Below are 20,370 nucleotides of genomic sequence, written 5' to 3' on the forward strand. Positions count from 1 at the left end.
TCCAGCAGCTGCAGACGCAGTTAGAGGAGTCAAACCACGTCCAGGAGCAGGGAGTGGTGCCGCTCATGGCAGCCACCCAGGCCAACACCGCACGGGTGATGTCTGCTGTCGAGGCAATGGGTGAAACGGTATCGGTCATGGGTCAGGATCTGCAAGGCATTGGGCTTCACGTGCACGTGTCATCCATGGCCCTGGAGAGGGCTGCCCTCTCACAGGCAGCAATGCGCCAGAGCCAACATGACATTGCCGGCGCGCTACGGGCCCTGGCCGAGTCTCATCGGGTCATGGCCCAGTCCCAGCACGCCATGGCACAGTCCCAGCAGGCCATGGCACAGTCCCAGCAGGCCATGGCACAGTCCCAGCAGGCCATGGCACAGTCCCAGCAGGCCATGGCACAGTCCCAGCAGTCAGTCACGGAGAGCATCGACCGCCTGACGCACGTGCTGGATGGCGTCGCGCATTCACAGGTTGAGGTCGCACAGTCCCTGGCGGGAATGTCTCACTCCCTGGATTCCGTCTCAGCGAACCTTCGGACCCTGGTCGATACCGGCCTCCAGGACTGGCAGCACCAGGTGTCGGTGGCGCGACGGAGCACCTCCCCGCTCGCACCTCCGTCCCACAGTGAGGCCCGGGGGCCACCGGGCTCCCCGAGGGAAGAGGAGGTTCTGGGGGCCGTCCCATTAACTCCATCACGGGACGTCCCTGAACGCTCGGCCTCCCCCATCCCATCCCTGGTGCATCGGGTGGGCAGCGGGCAGAGCAGGGTGGCACCACGTCATCCGAAACACCCGCGGAGCAGCCTGGCCCATCAAGGCCAGGTCACCCCAGGAAATGAGTGCCGACGGGGAGCCATGTCGCGGGGCGTGATTCTCAGCAGTCCGCCTCCACTCCTGCTGTACCATCTGGGGATTCACTTAGACGTAGTGGTAGGGCCCGTAAGGCAATGAAGAGGGACACAGAGTAAGTTGGCACGGGTGAAGGGCACAGTTTAGTTTAGACGAGCGGTATGCAGTCCCTTGCCCCCCCCCCCTCCCACAGTTGGACACAGTAGTTGTCGACACTCCGACGCCAACTACCCCACACGGGCAGGAGATGGAGAGTCCCTGACGAACTCAGCGACCACCGAGATGGATGGTTCAGCTATTGCCATGAGTCAGACTTTGTCTAACGATTCTGAGCTCACAGCTCATCGCAGATCGGGCTGTCATCATTCAACATGGCACTGATCACACCCGCTGACACAGCCAGCAATGTCGTGCCATACCGTTGTGCCGCAGTGGTAAGGGTGATGTCGAAGTGGAGCAGTGTACGCGGAGCGGAGTTGCAGAAGGGTGATGGGAGTTGTGTGCTGTCCGTCTGCACGACTGGCGATGCAGGTGGTAGTATTCAGTGATGCCGTCGCACGCAATGCGTGAATCTTGTAGCCACCAACGCGTCGTGTGCCCGTTGTCCTCACTGGTGCCGTCGTGCAGCCTCCTGGACATTACCAGCACCCGGGTCGTGTCTGTGTGCTGCGCCCGACGCACCACCCTGCTGCACGTCATCCACCTCCAACTCCTCCAACTCTTCCACCTCCTCCTCCTCCTCCTCCTCGTCAGCATTGGCACCACTGCCAGTGGCTTCTCCCTCCGACTCCTCCACCAGGGCATCTCCTCTCTGCATTGCGATGTTGTGCAATGCACAGCATACCACAACAATGCGAGCAACCCCTCGGGCTGGTACTGCAGGGCCCCTCCGGAGCGGTCCAGGCACCTGAATCTCATTTTCAGCAATCTGAAGCAGCGCTCCACCACACCCCTGGTTGCTGCATGGGCCTCATTGCATAGGGTCTCCATGTTGGTCTGAGGCCAAGACCTCAGTGGATAACCCCTGACGCCTAGCAACCAGCCCCTCAGCCGGGGGGGGCCGTCCCTCAAACATTGCGGGGATGAACGACTGCGCGAGAACGTAGGCATCATGCACGCTCCCTGGGAACCTTGCGCACACGTGCATGATCCTCATGTGGGGGTCACATACTGCCTGGATGTTCATCAAGTATGTCCCCTTCCTGTTAGTGAACACGTCCCTGTTGCCTGCAGGCGGGCGCATGGGGACGCGAACACCATCGATCACTTCCTGGACCATTGGTATCCCGGCCACCTTGGCAAATCCACGGTCTCGTGCTTCTTGATTTGCACGGTCACTCCCTCTCCCCCCCACTACTCCCTCTCCTCCCCCAGAACTCACTCCCTCTCCCCCCACTACTCACTCCCTCTGCTCCCTCCCACTACTCACTCCCTCTGCCCCCTCCCACTACTCACTCCCTCTCCCCCTCCCACTACTCACTCCCTCTCCCACTACTCCCTCCCTCTCTCCCCCTCCCACTACTCCCTCTCCCCCCCTCCGACTGCTCCCTCTCCCCCACTACTCCCTAACCCCCCTCCCACTACTCATTCCCTCTCACCCCCACTACTCGCTCCCTCTCCCCCCACCCTCCCACCTCCACTCTCTCCCTCTCCCCCCACCTCCATTCACTCCCTCTCCCCCCCACCTCCACTCTCCCTCGCGCCTCTCCCTCCCATTACTCACTACCCCTTTCCCCCTCCCACTACTCCCTCTGCCCCCCTTCCCACTACTCCCTCTCCCCCCCTCGCACTGCTCACTCCCTCTCTCCCCCCTTCCCACTACTCCCTCTTCCCCCTCGCACTACTCACTCCCTCTCTCCCCCCCACTACTCATTCCCTCTCTCCGCCCCCACTACCTCCCCCCCCACTACTCCCTCTCCCCCCCACTACTCACTCCCTCTCCCCCCCACTACTCACTCCCTCTGCCCCCTCCCACTACTCGCTCCCTCTCCCCCCCCACTACTGACTCCCTCTCTGCCCCTCCCACTACTCACTCCCCGCTCCCCCCCACTACTCACTCCCTCTCTCCCCTCCCACTACTCCTTCTCCCCCTCCCACTACTCCCTCGCCCCCCTCGCACTACTCACTCCCTCTCTCCCCCCCACTACTCATTCCCTCTCTCCGCCCCCACTACCTCTCCCCCCACTACTCCCTCTCCCCCCCACTACTCACTCCCTCTCCCCCCCACTACTCGCTCCCTCTCTGCCCCTCCCACTACTCACTCTCGCTCCCCCCCCACTACTCACTCCCTCTCTCCCCCCCCACTACTCATTCCCTCTCTCCGCCCCCACTACTCCCTCTCCCCCCCTCTTCCCACTACTCCCTCTCCCCCCACTACTCCCTCTTCCCCTCCTCTCCCACTACTCCCTCTCCCCCCACTACTCCCACTCCCCTCCCACTACTCCCTCTCCCCCCTCCACTCCCACTACTCCCTCCCCCCCCCACTACTCCCTCTCCCTCCCACTATTCCCTCTCCCCCCTCCCCCCCACTACTCCCTCTCCCCCCCACTACTCCCTCTCCCCCCTCCCCTCCCACTACTCCCTCTCCCCCCCCCCCCTCCCACTACTCCCTCTCCCCCCCACTACTACTCCCCTCTCCCCCCCTCCCTCCCACTACTCCCTCTCCCCCTCCCCTCCCACTACTCCCTCTCCCCCACTACTCCACTCCCCTCCCACTACTCCCTCTCCCCCCTCCACTCCCACTACTCCCTCTCCCCCCCACTATTCCCTCTCCCCCCTCCCCTCCCACTACTCCCTCTCCCCCCACTACTCCCTCTCCCCCTCCCCTCCCACTACTCCCTCTCCCCCTCCCCTCCCACTACTCCCTCTCCCCCCCACTACTCCCTCTCCCCCTACTCACTCCCTTTCTACCCCCCCCACTATTCACTCCCTCTCTCCCCATCCCACTACTCCTTCTCCCTCCCCACTACTCCCTCTCCCCCCCCACTACTCCCCCTGCCCCCTCCCACTACTCCCCCTCCCCCCTCCCACTACTCCCTCTACCCCCTCCCACTACTCCCTTCCCCCCCCCCCCATTACTTGCACACCCTGTCCCCCCCCTCCCACTACTCGCTCCCTCTGCCCCCCATCCCACTTATCACTCCCTCTCCTCCCCCTCCCATTACTCACTCCTTTCCTTCCCTCGGCCGCTGAGTTCTCGGAGAGGCCTTCCCCAGTCTGCGGAGACTCCGGGACGGTCCGCTCACCTCCTCACTGCTCAGCGTCAACCAGCATGACTGGCTGACGACTTTAAAAAGCAGGTGTGGACGGTGACGGCGTGACCCCAGTTCACGCCGTTGGGACTTCGGCCCATCTGGGCTGGAGAATAGCGGGGGTGTCGGAGAATCGAATTTTGGGTGCCTCGGGCGATTCTCTGGATTTTGCCGTGCGGAACACGACGGGACCGATTTCGCCGTTTGGGAGAATCGTGGGAGCACGTCGGACCGGCGTCGCGTGAAAAACTGGCGCCGCCTGCTATTCTCCCAACCGGCGTGGCCTCGGAGAATCGCTCCCAAGGCCTTTTGCCTTCAGCACAAGAATTTGGCAGTGTTAAAAGGTATATGCAAGGAGTATAGCAAATAAAGCCAATGAGCTGAGGGCATAGGGAGACAAGACACATGGCAGCATGATATCATCCCTAAAACAGAAACATGGCTGAAAGGGCAAAAATGACAGCTCAACATCCTTGTATATTATTTTGGGGCAGGATAGAGGAAGATGAAAAAAGATGAGGGTGCAGCATTATTGGTTAAAGAAACTATTACAGCTGTGAGGAGGAATGGTTTATTAAATTAAGCATCAAGTGAGACCATCTGGATTGAGCTCTGAAATAAAAAGGGGTAGCCACATTGCGAGGAGTGTACTATATTCCCCCAAATTGTGGAAGGCAGTTAGAAGGTCAAATATGTAAGAACATTTCTGAGTGAAAAAACAATAGGGCAGTAATAGTTGGAGATTACCCAAATATCAATCTGGATAGGGACAGTGTGAAGAGCACAGGGGGAAAATTCTTGAACTGCATTCAAAAGAACTTTTTAAACCAGCACACAACAAGCCCAACGAGAAGAGTCACAATTCTTTTGTTTTAAGTAAATTTAGAGGATCCAATTCTTTTTTTTTTCCAATTAAGGGGCAGTTTAGCGTCGCCAATCCACCTACCCTGCACATCTTTTTGGGTTGCAGGGGTGAGACCCACACAGACAGGGGAGAATGTGCAAACTTCACACGGACAGTGACCCGAGGCCAGGATCGAACCCGGGTCCTCGGCGCCTTGAGGCAGCAGTGCTAATCACTGCATCACTGCCACCCAGGAGTCACAATTCTAGATTTAGTTTTAGGAAATGAAGCTGGGCAAGTGGATGAAGTGGCAATGGGTGACCATTTTGGGGGTAGTGACCATAATACAGTTAGATTTGGCATAATTATGGAAAAGGACAAAGATAGAACAGGATTAAAAGTTCTAAATTGGGGGAAGACAAATTGTACAATCTAAGAATTGAACTGGCAAAAGTGGACAGGATACACCTACTAGAAGGAAAAACAGTGTAAAATCAGTGGGAGGCATTCAAAAGTTAGATTTTGAGGGCACAGTGCAGACATTTCCCCACAAAGAAAAAGGATGGTAATGTCAAATCTGGAGCCCCTGGTTATCTAGAAGCATGCAGGGTAAGATAAAGCAGAAAAAGAAAGCTTATGGCACAAAAAGCTTAATGCTGTGGAAAGCCAAGAGGATTAGAGCAAGTACAGGGGTGAAGTAAAGAAGGAAATCAGGAAAGCAAAAAGAGGATATAAAAAAATATTGGCTGTTAAAATCAAAGAAAACACAGATATTTTAGCTGTACATTAAAAACAAGAGAATAATTAAGGAAAGAGTATAGGGTCTATCAGGGATGTACATGTTAACTCATGCATTGATTCAGAAGACGTGGGCAGGGTTCTCAATGAGTATTTTGTCTCCCTCTTTGCTAAGGAGAGAGACAATGCAGACATTCTAGTTAAGGAGGAGGAGTGTGAAATCTTAGATACAATTAGTATTATGAGAGAGGAAGTACTGGAGGGACTGAGATCCTTGAAGGTGGATAAATTACCAGGCCAGATGGATTGTGTGGCAACGCAGTCCCTTTAAGGGGTGGGCTTTACTGTCCACATAACTGGCTCAGGACCAGACTCGTGGGAGCACCTGACCCCCAACCAACAGAGAGAAAGCACAGGGCTCTGGGAGCAGGGGCCCGGGCAGTGTGCACCCCGGAGCTGGAGAGTCCAGACCTGACCATCATTGCTCTGTGCCTGTATATATTTGCCAGTGCTTACTGTTAATAAACCCCATTTGTTGTTACTGGAAGGCTCCAGTATATTGTCTGGAGCCACCATAGATTGTATCCCAGGCTGTTAAAGGAAGTCAGGAAAGAAATAATGGATGCAGGGAGGATCATTTTCCAATCCTCATTAGATGCAGATGAGGTAGAAGAGGATTCGAGGTCAGCAAATGCTGTACCATTATTTAACAATGGTGAGATGGATAGCTGAGAAGGGCGAAGAGGGGCCATCTATGAGTATGGGGAGAAGGCGGGTCGTATGTTGACAGGTCAGCTCCGTAGGCAAGCTGCGGTGAAGGAAATAGTTCAGGTTCGGGATAGGGCAGGCGAGCTGGTGATGGCCCTGGAGTGAATTAATACGGTGTTTGAGGAGTTCCACAGGGACCTGTATAAGTCGGAGCCACAAGAGGATTAACGGGAGATGAGGGAGTTTCTGGTGAGGTTAGAGTGCCCAAAGGTAGGTGAAATGGAGAGGGCGGGCGGGGCAGTGTGGTAGAGGAGATGAAGGCGGCAATTGGGAAGATGCAGATGGGGAAGGCAGCGGGGCCAGATGGGTTCCCGATGGAATTTTACAAGAAATTTATGGATAAGCTGGTGCCGTAGTTGGTGGAAATGGTCGAGAACGCGATGATGAGGGGTTTTTGCCAAAGACAGGCCTCCATCTCATTGCTGCTAAAGAAGGATAAGGACCCGGTTGAGTGTGGGTCGTGCCCATATTTCTATTGAATTTAGACATCAAGATATTGACAACGGTGCTGGTGCTAAGGTTGGAGGTCTGCCTTCCGAGGGTGATGGGAGAGGATCAGATGGAGTTCATTAAGACCAGACAGCTGTTATCGAATATGTGGCAGCAGTTGAATGTAGTGCGTTCTCTGGCAGAGGGAAAGGAATTGGAGGTGGTGGTGGCATTGGATGCGGAGAAGGCATTTGATCAGGGGGGAGTGAAGTTACCAGATTGCGGTGTTGGAGAAGTTTGGGATCGGGCCTAAGTATGTGGCATTGGTGAAGTTGCTTTATAAGGAGCCGATGGCGAGTGTGCGCACAAATGATATGAATTCAGGGTATTTTTGTTGCACCTGGGATCGAGGCAGGGATGGCCCATGCTCCCCCTACTGTTTGCATTAGCGATAGAGCCCTTGGCCATTGCGCTGAGGAGTTCAGAGTTGTGGAAGGGGATAGTGATGGGGCGGTGGATCATAGGGTTCCTTGTACTTGGACGATTTGTTGCTATACATTTTGGAGCTGGGATCCTTGGTGGAGACATAATGGGTTTGCGTCAAGATTTTGGGCGTTTTTGGGTATAAGCTGAGTTTAAGGAAAAGAGAATTTTGTGGGTTTCGCTCCAGGAACAGGGGTCGGGGTAGGATGGTTGCCATTCCATGTGGTAGATTCCATTTTAGGTATCTGCGGGTGTAGGTGGCTCAGGACTGGAGATCTTCGGAAGTTGAAGGGGAGGGTGAAGGCAGATTTGTTGAGGTGGGATAATCTTCCTCTGTTGTTGGTGGGCCGGGTGCAATCGGTGAAGATGAACATTTTGCCATGGTGATTGTTTTTATTTCAGTGCCTGCTGGTTTTTTTTCCCCTGAGGCATTTTTCAAGGAGGTGGATAGCCTGATTTCTTTGTTTCTCTGGGCAGGGAAAGTGGCCAGGATAGGGAAGATGGTACTGCAGTGGGGAGGGCAGTCGGGTGGAGTTAGGCCTCCCAAATTTGATGTATTATTACTGGGCTGCGAATACGGGGAAGGTATGGGGTTGGAAAAGGGAGGCGGAGGCTTTGTAGGTAAGGATGGAGGTGGGTTGGTGTAGGGGGTTGGGATTTTGGGCGCTGGCATTGGTGTTGCTCCTGTTGGTTCCAGGAAAGTACTCGGGAAGTCCCGGGGCGGTGGCTATGCTGAAGATTCGGAGGCAGTTGTGACAGCATTTTAGGTTGGGAGGGTGCCCCAATCTCTAAGTGAGCTTGTGGATCCCCCCGCCCCCTCAACCCATGGGTAATGTCATCCCCCACACACACATGGACATACCTCACACACCCCCATGTGAGGACACCCCACTAGGGATCCATGGGGATGCCCCCCTTTTCAGGCCTCCCAAGTCCCCTTACAGAACCCCCTCCCTTCCAGGACTTGGGTGAATCCCATGAGACATGAAAACTATTGGAAAGTCACGAGAGGGCTCGCCCGGCATTCATTGCCTGCACCGCGTTCAAGGGAGAGCGCAACCCGGCAGGTGGATGGCGCTCATGGAATGCTTTCCTTTATTGGATGAGGTACTGAGTACAAAAGCTGGGAAGTAATGATGGAACTGTATAACACGCTAGTTAATCCACAGCTGGAACCTTGTGTACAGTTCTGGTCACCACATTACAGGAAGGACATAATTGCTCTGGAGAAAGTACAGAGGAGATTTAGAACAATGTTGCCAGGGCTTGAAAATTATAACTATGAGGAAAGATTGTGTGGTGGTATGAATGTGAGCACTGCCATTGGTGCAGAGCATTGGTTTCCCATTGGCTCTGGCTGGTCATGTGCCTCTCGTCCGATTGGCTGGGACTAGTCATGTGACTGCTCACCAATTGGTCGAGAGGCAAGTAGACCCCGCCTCCGAGGCGGTTTCCCGGCGGACGGCCTTTCTCTGTAGTCGACCACCGGGCTAACAACTAGCTGATTAAAGCCACAGTTTGGATCTTCGTCGTGTCTCAAGTCCAATTGATGGTACATCAGATTGTTTAGGCTAGAGTTATTTTCCTTAGAACAGAGGAGGCTGAGGTATGATCTAAAACAATTATCTGTGACTGAGATAGGGTAAGACAGAAAATACTTGATTCCCCTAGCTGAGAGTTCAATTACTGGGAGACATAAATTCAAGGTGATTGGTAAAAGGATTAGAGGGGACATGAGAAAAAAATATTTTCACCCAGAGGATAGTGGGTACCTGGAAAGTGGGATAAAAAAGAGTTAGTTGTTACTTGACACTTTTTTGGCCAGCACTGGCACAATGAGCTGAATGGTCTCTTTCTGTGCCATAACATTTCCAAGTTTCTATGGGTCTTCCTCCTGCTCAACAGTCTTCAGCATTCAACCCTGTATGGTGTACACGTTGCTCATCCTTGTGCATAACACAATAATCACATTTGTGACAAGTCATTATGGCCCCCTGACTCCTAACATAATTGAAAAAGACTTTCTAATACTACATCTATCCATTACTTCTCATTCAGTGTTCTTTAGGCTACGTTGCCCAAACTGGATTCCGTGGAACCCTGGAGGTCCATTGAATACATCCAGCGGTTCTGTGGTGTTTGAAAAATGCTATGAAACTGCTTGCCCAATCAGAGGCTGGTTTCTCCCTGCATTTGCTGCTCATAGGTTCACTAGTGAAGTAGCAAAGCAAGTCCCCAAATGTCCATCTAGGAATTTAGCAGTCAGCAGAGCAAACTAGGCAGAGTCAGCAGCCTGGGGGGGAAAGGGATGGGATAATACAGGGTCCTGGGATGGGTGGTTGTGGCAGTGAGGGTGGGGGGGGGAAGAGTGTGTATGTATGCATAGGGATGTGTTTTGTGTGCATATGTCCCAGGTTCGATTCCCGGCTGGGTCACTGTCTGTGTGGAGTCTGCACGTCCTTCCCCTGTGTGCGTGGGTTTCCTCCGGGTGCTCCGGTTTCCTCCCACAGTCTAAAGATGTGCGGGTTAGGTGGATTGGCCATGCTAAATTGCCCGTAGTGTCCTAAAAAGTAAGGTTAAGGGGGGGTTGTTGGGTTACGGGTATAGGGTGGATACGTGGGTTTGAGTAGGGTGATCATGGCTCGGCACAACATTGAGGGCCGAAGGGCCTGTTCTGTGCTGTACTGTTCTATGGTAAGAAGTCTTACAACACCAGGTTAAAGTCCAACAGGTTTGTTTCAAACACGAGCTTTCGGAGCACGGCTCCTTCTTCAGGTGAATGGGAAGGCTTGTGAGCCTTTGAAACAAGCCTTTCCATTCACCTGAAGAAGGAGCCGTGCTCCGAAAGCTCGTGTTTGAAACAAACCTGTTGGACTTTAACCTGGTGTTGTAAGACTTCTTACTGTGCTCACCCCAGTCCAACGCCGGCATCTCCACATCAGTACTGTTCTATGTTCTATGTATATGTGTGTCTGGGGGGTTGTGAAAGTTTCTCAGGGTTTCCGTCAGTGCTGTTGGGAGGTCAAAAGAGTTCTTGGCAGGAAAAGCTCTGGCAACACTGCTTTCGATAAAACGGTATATTGCTTTGAACTGAGAAGGACGCCTATTCCGGTTTCCCCCAGGGACTTTGTAAAAATATTTCTACCTTAAATCTAATTTGCTTTGTACTTTTTAGCTTAATTTTAACTCAAGGGATTAAAGGGGGCTCATCAGGGCAGCACGGTGGCGCAGAGGGTTAGCCCTGCTGCCTCAGGGCGCTGAGGTCCCAGGTTCGATCCCAGCTCTGGGTCACTGTCTGTGTGGAGTTTGCACATTCTCCCCGTGTTTGCGTGGGTTTCGACCCTGATGTACCATCAATTGGACACGAGACACGATGAAGATCCAAACTGTGGCTTTAATCAACTAGTTGTTAGCCCGGTGGTCGATTACAGAGAAAGGCCGTCTGCCGGGAAACTGCCTCGGAGGCGGGGTCTACTTGCCTCTCGACCAATTGGTGAGCAGTCACATGACTAGTCCAAGCCAATCAGACGAGAGGCACATGACCAGCCAGAGCCAATGGGAAACCAATGCCCTGCACCAATGGCAGTGCTCCCACTCATATCACCACATTCACCCCTTGTGGAGAAAGGGGGGGGGGGAGTCCGAGGATTGGTAATATGAGTAGAGATAATCGAAGATTATGGCTGCCCGCTGGCTCGTGGCAAAAATAAACAATACTTCATACTACATTAGGATGCAAACAAAATTACAATAGAGTCCAATAAAGTCCCATGGTTGCATCAGATGGTCACGATCAGCCTGTCGGGTGCACGTGATGTTCTGGTGGACCGTCGCAGTGGAGCCGGTGACGTCGGGCCGATGGTTGTCCTTGCCTCCGGGAGCGTCGGTCCTAGATGTGTCTCCGTACCCGGAGGTGGAGACGCTGTAATCGGGGAAGGGGGGGGTATATGCGCTGGGTCGTGGGGGCGCAGGGGGGAATTGGAGATGGGGGGGGGGGTGTTGATGGAAGAGGAGAGGGCTGCACGCCGACAGGTGCCAGGTCCCGAAGCGGGATCGTATCCTGCCGACCGTCGGGATACTCCACGTACGCATTGTGGATAGCACAATTGCTTCACAGCTCCAGGGTCCCAAGTTCGATTTCGACTTGGGTCACTGTCTGTGTGGAGTTTGCACATCCTCCCCGTGACTGTGTGGGTTTCCTCCGGGTACTCCGGTTTCCTCCCACAGTCCAAAGATGTGCAGGTTGGGTGGATTGGCCATGAAAAATTGTCCAAAATTCTATGATTAACCTAGGACAAAAGTTCGGCGCAACATCGTGGGCCGAAGGGCCTGTTCTGTGCTGTATTTCTCTATCTCTATCTCTATCTATCTCATACTGCGGGTTTGCGTGGAGTAACTGGACTCGCTCAACCAACGGGTGGGACTTGTGCACCCGCACATGCTTCCGGAGCAAGATGGGCCCGGGAGTGGCCAGCCAGGTCGGGAGAGGGGATCCTGAGGACGACTTCCTAGGGAAAACAAGAAGACGTTCATGAGGTGTTTGATTAGTGGTAGTACAGAGGAGAGACCGGATTGAGTGAAGGGTGTCGGGGATGACCTCTTGCCAACGGGGGATAGGGAGATCTCTGGACCGTAGGGCCAGCAGGATGGTCTTCCAAATGGTGCCATTCTCCCGCTCGACCTGACCGTTACCCCGGGGGTTATAACTGGTCGTCCTGCTAGAGGCTATACCCCTGCTGAGCAGGAATTGATGCAGTTCGTCACTCATAAAGGAGGACCCCCGGTCGCTGTGGATGTACGCGGGGTAACCGAACAGGGAGAAGATGGATAGGAGGGCCTTTATGACGGTTGTTGTGGTCATGTCGGGACAGGGAATGGCGAAAGGGAATCGAGAGTATTCGTTGATAACACTCAAGAAATAAGTGTTACGGTTGTTGGAGGGGAGGGGACCCTTGAAGTCTATACTGAGACGTTCAAAGGGGCGGGATGCCTTGATCAGATGCGCTCGTTCGGGGCGGTAGAAGTGCGGTCTGCACTCGGCGCAGACGTGGCAGTCCCTGGTGACGGTCCTGACTTCCTCAACGGAGTAGGGCAGGTTGCGGGTCTTAATAAAATTGTAAAAACGAGTGACCCCTGGATGGCAGAGGCCAATTCGATTTTATGCTTAACTGGGTGGATGGGGAGCGCGCAGCTTCTTACCGTGTCGGGGTGGATGAAACTTTCCGTGCTCCTGGAGTCCAGTAGGCATTTCGTCTTGTGTCCGTTGAGCTGGATCGTTGTCGTAGTCTTGGCGAGCGAGCGGGATCGCGACTGGTCGAGAGTGATGGAAGTAAGTCGTGGAGAGAGTTCCAGGTCATCCTCGGTGGCAGAGTAATCGCTGGCAGGGCCTTCCGTGTTGGCCCAAGATGGCAGCGCCCAGGACCCGCACGTGGAATCGGGGTCCCAAGATGGCAGCGCCCAGGACCCGCACGTGGCGTCCGGGGCCCAAGATGGCGGCGCCCGTGGGGCCTCGTGGCAGCTGGGGGCAGTGTCAGTGGCATCCGCGGGCCGGTCGGGGCAGCTGGGAGCGGGGGTCGGGAGGACCGTGGGCCTGTTGCGGGGGCCAGGAGGCGGGCCGGAGAGGTCGGTGCGCGGCGCGGGGCCCTGGGGGGGGCCCAGGGTGGGCGATCCGCGGTCACTGCGCGGAACAGCCGCGACCGACTTGGTCTGGCAGACCACCACGTAGTGGCCCTTCTTCCCGCAGCTCTTACACAGAGCGGAGCGGGCCGGGCAGCACGGGTGGGGCTGTTTGGAGAGGCCACAAAAATAACAGCGGGGCCCCGATAGCTTGTCGGAGCGTCCTGCGGCGCAGGCCTGGGGGTGGAGTCAGGGTGAGCGGAGGACAGGGGTGGCGTGTGCCACGATGTCCAGGGGGTTGCTGCGCGGCCGGGGCCGTATGCGCGGGCATCAGCGACATCCAGGGAGGTTGCAAGGGTCCATGCCTCAGCTAGGCTGAGAGTGTTCTTCGTTGGCGGATAGAGGAGGATTGCATGCCGGCAACACAAGCGTCTCTAATTAAAAGTTCCATGTGCTCGGTCGCCGAAACTTGGGGACAGGCGCACATTCTCCCTAGAGCTGTGAGGGCCTGGAAGGATTCGTCGAGTGACTCATCAGTGAACTGCTGTCTAGTCGTTAGGAGATGCCGTGCGTATACTTCATTGAGCGGCCGAAGAAAGTGTCCTTTCAGGATATCCATGGCCGCATCATAATCACTTTCGTCCTCAATCATTGAATATACTGCCGTGCCCACGCACGAGTGGAGGATGTGGAGTTTCTGCTCCTTGGAGGGTTTGCTGGCTGCAGTTGTCAGGTAACTGTTGAAACACGCCTGCCAATGTTTAAAGATTGCAGACGCATTTGAGGCATGCGGGCTGGTGCGGAGGCAGTCAGGCTTAATGCGTAGCTCCATTCCAAAATTCTAGCTGATTAAATTGATGTACCATCAATTGGATGCGAGACACGATGAAGATCCAAACTGTGGCTTTAATCAGCTAGTTGTTAGCCCGGTGGTCGACTACAGAGAAAGGCCGACCGCCAGGAAACCTGGGTACTTATACCCTGCCTCGGAGGTGGGGGCTACTTGCCTCTCGACCAATTGGTGAGCAGTCACATGACTAGTCCCAGCCAATCAGACGAGAGGCACAAGACCAGCCAGAGCCAATGGGAAGCCAATGCTCTGCACCAATTGCAGTGCTCCCACTCATATCACCACAGCCCCCACAACCCAAAGATGTTCAGGTTAAGTGGATTGGTCACACTAAATTGCCCCTTAATTGGAAAAAATGAATTGGGTACTCTAAATTTATTTTTTTTTAAAAAGGGGGCTCATTATCCTCAGATTGCCACTCTGCTCTTATTTTTCTTACCTTGCACTGGAGCTCTGCATTTCATGCCCAGATATCTGAATCAGGCCAATTCTGAAACGCAGATCGTGGGGGTGATTCTCCGCTCCGCGGACCAAGTGCCTGCGCCGTCATGAACACCATTGCATTTCACGGCGGCGCGAACAGGGCCGGGCACGACCTATTCTGGCCCCCACAGTGGACTAGCACGACACTGGAGTGGTTCACGCCACTCCAGCATTCCAACGCGGCACCAAATGGGTGCCGCGCCAACCCACGCAGTTGCGGCAGCTCAATCCTGCGCATGCGCAGTTGGACCGCGCCATCCTGCGCATGCGCGGGGAACTTCTTACGTGCGTCAACCCCGACGCAATATGGCGTGGATATTCAGGGGCCGGCCGCGGCGGAATGAAGGCCTGTGGGGGGGGGGGGGGGGAAGGGAAGAGGCCGGCCCGTCGTTTGGTGGGCCCCGATCGAGGGCTAGACCCTTTCGGAGGCTGCCCCCGGTGAAAGAGCCCCCCACCCCACCCCAACATGCCGCCCCCTGAGCGTTCCCGCAGAGTTCCCGCCGGCAGCGACCAGGGGTGATCAGTGCCGGCGGGACCCTGTCATGTCGGAGCGGCCGCTCTGCCCATCCGGGCCGGAGAATCGCCGCTCGCAGTTGTGCCGATTCTCTGAGCAGCCCGGCGCGATTCGCGCTGGTTTCGGGGGGTGGGAGAATCACGGGGGTCGGGGCGGTGTGGCACGATTCGTGCGGCACCCCGGCGATTCTCCCACCCGGCGTTGGGGGGGGGGGGGGGGGGGGGGGGAGAGAATAACGCCCCATAACAGTTCTGGGATTCCTTCTTTGTACTGCAGGATAATTTCTTAAAATACATTTACGGGACAGCACGGTGGTGCAGTGTTAGCGGGGTCGATCCCGAGGTCCCAGGTTCGATCCCGGCTCTGGGTCACTGTCCATGTGGAGTTTGCAGATTCTCCCCGTGGGTTTCGCCCCACAACCCAAAGATGTGCAGGGTTGGTGGACTGGCAACACTAAATTACCCCTTAATTGAAAAAAAATAATTGGGTATTCTAAATTTATAAAGAAAAAAAATGTAATTAATTTACAGGATGAAGGCGTTGCTGGTTAGGCCAGTATTTATTGCCCATCTCTAGTTGCCCTTCAGAGGGTGGTGCCTTCTTGAACCACTGCAGTCCTTCAGGTGTAGATACACCCACTGTGCTGTTAGGGAGGGAGTTCCAGGATTTTGCCCCAACGACAGTGAAGGAATGATTTCCAAGTCGGGATGGTGAGTAACTTGGAGGGGAACCTCCAGGTGATTTGGTTCCCAGCTATCTTCTACTCTTGTCCTGCTAGATGGTAGTGGTCGTGGGTTTGGAAGGTGTTGTCCAACGAACGTTGGTGAGTGACTGCAGTGCATCTTGTAGATGGTACACACGGTTGCCACTGTTCATCGGTGGTGGAGGTTTTGAATGTTTGTGGAAGGAGGACCAAACTAGCGGGCTGTTTTGTCCTGGATGGTGTCAAGCTCCTTGAGTGTTGTTGGAGCTGCACACATCCAGGCAAGTGGAGAGTATTCCATTACACTCCTGACTTGTGGATGGTGGAAAGGCCTTGGGGGGGTCAGGAGGTGAATTACTCACCGTCGGATTCCTTGCCTTTGACCTGCCCTAGTAGCCACAGTATTAATATGGCTAATCCAGTTCAGTTTCTGATCAATGGTAACCCCCGGGATGTTGATTGTGGGGGATTCAGCGATGGTATTGCCATTGAGTGTCAAGGGGCGATGGTTAGATCATCCCTTGTAGGAGATGGTCATTACCTGGCACTTGTCTGGCGTGAATGTAACTTACCACTTGTCAGCCCAAGCCTGGATATTGTCTAGGTCTTGCTGCATTTGGGCATGGACTGCTTCATTATCTGAGCAGTTATCCGCAAACATCCCCACTTCTGACCTTATGATGGAAGGCAGGTCATTGATGAAGCAGCTGAAGATGGTTGGGCCTAGGACACTACTCTGAGGAACTCTTGCAGTGATGTCCTGGAGCTGAGATAATTGACCTCCAACCACCACAACCATCTTCCTTTGTGCCAGGTATGACAGCGGAGTCAAATGTTGCTTTGATGTCAAGAGCAATAACTCTTACCACACCTCTGGCATTCACTCTTTGTGAAGAAATGAGGTCAGGAGCTGAGTGACCCTGGCGGAACCCAAACAGAGCGTCTGTGCGCAGGTTATTGCTGAGTAAGTGCACCTTTTTAGCACTGCTGATGACTCCTTCCATCACTTTGCTGATGATGGAGAGTCGACTGATAGTGCGGTAATTGACTAGGTTGGATTTGTCCTGTTTCTTGTGTACAGGACACACATGGGCAAGTTTCCACATGGCCGGGTAGATGCCAGTGTTATAGTTGTACTGGAACAACTTGGCTAGGGGTGCAGCAACTTCTGGAGCACAAGTATTCAGTTCTAATGCTGGAATATTATCAGGACCTATAGCCGTTGCAGTATCCTGTACCTTCAGCTGTTTCTTGATATCACGTGGAGTGAATCATATTGGCTGAAGACTGACATCCGTGATGCTGGGGACCTCTGGAAGAGACCGAGATGGATCATCCACTCGGCACTTCTGGCTGAAGATTGTTGCGAATGCCTCAGCCTTGTCTTTTGCACATATGGGCTTGGCTCCTCCATCATTGAGGATGGGGATATTTGTGGAGCCTCCTCCTCCAGTGAGTTGTTTAATAGTCCACCACCATTCACGGCTGGATGTGGCAGGACTGCGGGGCTTAGATCTGATGCGTTGGTAGTGAAATCTCTTCGCTCTATTACTTGCTGCTTATGCTGTTTGGCACTGTGTTGTAGCTTCACCAGGTTGGCAGCTCATTTTTCGGTATGCCTGATGTTGTTCCTAGCATGCTCTCCTGCACTCTTCATTGAACCAGGTTGATCCCTTGGCTTGGTGGTAATGGTAGAGTGGTGGATATGCCGGGCCATGAGGTTACAGATTGTGGTAGAATGCAATTCTGCTGCTGATGGCTTACTAAGCCTCATGGATGCCCAGTCTTGAGTTGCTAGAGCTGTTCAAAGTCTATCCCATTTAGCCATGATGTGGAGATGCCGGCGTTGGACTGGGGTGAGCACAGTAAGAAGTCTTACAACACCAGGTTAAAGTCCAACAGGTTTGTTTCAAACACGAGCTTTCGGAGCACGGCTCCTTCTTCAGGTAATTCACCTGAAGAAGGAGCCGTGCTCCGAAAGCTCGTGTTTGAAACAAACCTGTTGGACTTTAACCTGGTGTTGTAAGACTTCTTACTGTGCTCATCCCATTTAGTACAGTGGTAGTACCACCCAACATGAAGGAGGATATCCTCAATGGGACTTTGTCTCCACAAGAACTCTGTGGTAACTTCCACCGATACTGTCATGGACGGATGCATCTGCATCTGCAGAAGGCAGATTGGTGAGGATGAGGTCAAGTATGTTTTCCCTCTTGTTGGTTCCCTCACCACCTGCTGCAGTTGCAGTCTAGCAGCTATGTCCTTTCGGACCCGGCCAGCTTGGTCTGTGGTGGTAATACTGGGCCACTTTTGGTGAAGAACATTGAAGTCCCCCACCCAGAGTATATTCTGCGCCCTTGCCACCCTCAGTGCTTCCTTTAAGTGGCGTTCAACATGGAGGAGCACTGATTCAGCTGATGTTGGCCGGTGGCAATCAGCAGGAGGTTTCCTTGCCCATGTTTAACCTGAAGCCATGAGACTTCATGGGATCCAGAGTCGATGCTGAGGACTCCCAGGGCAACTCCCTCCCCACTGTATACCACTGAGCTGCCACCTCTGCTGGGTCTGTCCTGCCAGTGAGACAGGACATACCCAGGAATGGTGGTAGTGGTGTCTGAGATATTATCTGTAAGGTATGATTCTGTGAGTATGGTTGTGTCAGGTCGTTGCTTAACTAGTCTGGGTAAGCTCTCCCAACTTTGGCACAAGCCCCCAGATGTTAGTAAGGAGGACTTTGCAGGGTCGACAGGGCTGGAATTGCCGTTGTTGTTTCTGGTGCCTGGTTTGATGCTGAGTAGTCCGCCCAATTTCACTTCTTTTTTATGTTTTTGTCACGATTGAATACAACTGAGTGGCTTGCTAGGCCATTTCAGAGGGCATTTAAGAGTCAACCACATTGGTGTGGGTTTGGAGTCACATGTAGACCAGATCAGGTAAGGATGGCAGATTTCATAGAATTTACAGTCCAGAAAGGCCATTCAGCCCATCGAGTCTGAACCAGCCCTTGGAAAGAGCACCCTACTTAAGCCCACACCTCCATCCTATCCCTGTAATCCCATATAACCTTTTTTACACTAAGAGGCAATTTATGATGGCCAATCCACCTAACCTGCACATCTTTGAAGTGTGGGAGGAAACCGGAGCACCCGGAGGAAATGCATGCAGACACGGGGAGAAAGTGAAAACTCCACAGTCACCCAAGGCTGGAATTGAACCCAGGATCCAGGAGCTGTGAGGCAGCAGTGCTAACCACTGTGCCACCATGCCGCCCCAAAGGACATTAGTGAACCAGATGGGGTTTTACGACAATCGACAATGGTTTGACGGTCATCATTAGATTTTTAATTCCAGATATTTGATTGAGTTGAAATTCCACCACCTGCCAAGCCATGCCCACTTTTTTATGGAGTTTAAGTTTAAAGGTTCTAACGTCACTTTGAGAAGCTACGGACAGAAGGTAACTGAGTACAGTAAGTGGACGAGGGGCTAGGGTAGCAGATGGGTGACCGAGTAGTTAGTATGGCAGTGGTTGACTGAGAAGTTAGGGTGGCAGGTTGATGGGAGAGTAAGTAAAAAGTTAAGGAGAGCCCACCTACAATCCAAACTGCTGACCATAGCAATGTAATGCTCAAAACAATGTTAATTGATTTAAGGCACAAGTTCCACCCCTTTTTGGTAGGAAGTCCTGCTTTCGGGATCTACATGACCAATCAGATGGAGAAGAGAACATGAAATCCAGTCCATACTGTCTACTATAATGAAATTCCTATAACTTATTTCATAATTCTATTACACCGAATCTTATGTTTAGCACATCTCATTATTTAAACCCTACAGGGTTAGTTTCAAGACTCTACTTCTCCAAAAACATAAGAATGAAGAAAGATACTTAATTAAATTCTTGATACAGAATCACTTTGTACCAGAATCACTTTGTACTTTAGCACCTGAAATATCTCAACAAAATCTCTGGATTTTAAGCACACTTCAGCTTTGGAGAGAGTATAAAGAAGGTTCACCAGGATGTTGCCTGCTCTCGAGGGTGTTGACTATAAGGAGAGATTGAATTAACTAAGATTGTTTTCACTGGAAAGACGGAGGCTGAGGGGAGACCCGATAGAGGTCTACAAAAGTATGAGAGGCATAGACAGGGTGGATATTCAGAGGCTTTTTCCAAGGCAGGAAGTGTCAATTACAAGGGGGCACAGGTTCAAGGTCAGAGGGGAAAGTTTAAAGAAGATGTGCAGGGATAGGTTTTTCATGCAGAGAGTGGTGGGTGCTTGGAACGCCCTGTCAGAGGATGTGGTGGAATCAGGCACATTAGCAACATTTTAGAGGCATCTGAATGGGTACATGAATAGGGAGGAAATAGGGGGATACGGGCCGAGTAAGGGCAGAAGGTTTTTTTTTATAGCTAGGGCATAATGGTCAGCATTGGCTTGGAGGGGCAAAGGGCCTGTTCCTGTACTATTATTTGTTCTCTTTGTACTAAATGATTGGCCATCCTTCAATTTGGTCAATAATTTATTTGAGCTGTGAAAGCCGATGAAGGTTACATTTGAAATTATTACCTTGCTGTGTTGAAGCAGGGCCCGAGCAACACACAATAGCTGCCTCTCTCCCACAGAAAAATTCTCTCCATTTTCCATGACTTCAAAGTCAAGCTTCTCATTCAGTTGTTCTATCTGTAAATCCATGCATTCAAGATATGATGTATTGGTAAAGTCAATTCAACAATTCCAGACTTTCTTCCAAAAAATATAAACCTATTTTATTTCTTAGCATAAACATTCATTTTGTTTTAATCAATTTAAAGGTGTTAACTCTGAAGAATGGACCATGCTTC

General features: G+C 52.9%; 1 protein-coding gene across 3 annotated transcripts in view; it reads right to left on the reverse strand.

Moving 5' to 3' along the window:
- Window positions 1-20,370, reverse strand: part of LOC119951991 (multidrug resistance-associated protein 5-like) — a 269,580-nt gene that overhangs the window by 10,963 nt on the left and 238,247 nt on the right. For all 3 annotated transcript variants that reach the window (XM_038775439.1, XM_038775440.1, XM_038775441.1), the window contains one exon: window positions 20,096-20,209. In XM_038775439.1, coding sequence (XP_038631367.1) covers window positions 20,096-20,209 — 114 coding nt within the window. The remainder of the gene's footprint in view (window positions 1-20,095; window positions 20,210-20,370) is intronic.

The sequence above is a fragment of the Scyliorhinus canicula genome, chromosome 17 (genome assembly GCF_902713615.1).
Source record: "Scyliorhinus canicula chromosome 17, sScyCan1.1, whole genome shotgun sequence".
Classification (NCBI taxonomy): domain Eukaryota; kingdom Metazoa; phylum Chordata; class Chondrichthyes; order Carcharhiniformes; family Scyliorhinidae; genus Scyliorhinus; species Scyliorhinus canicula.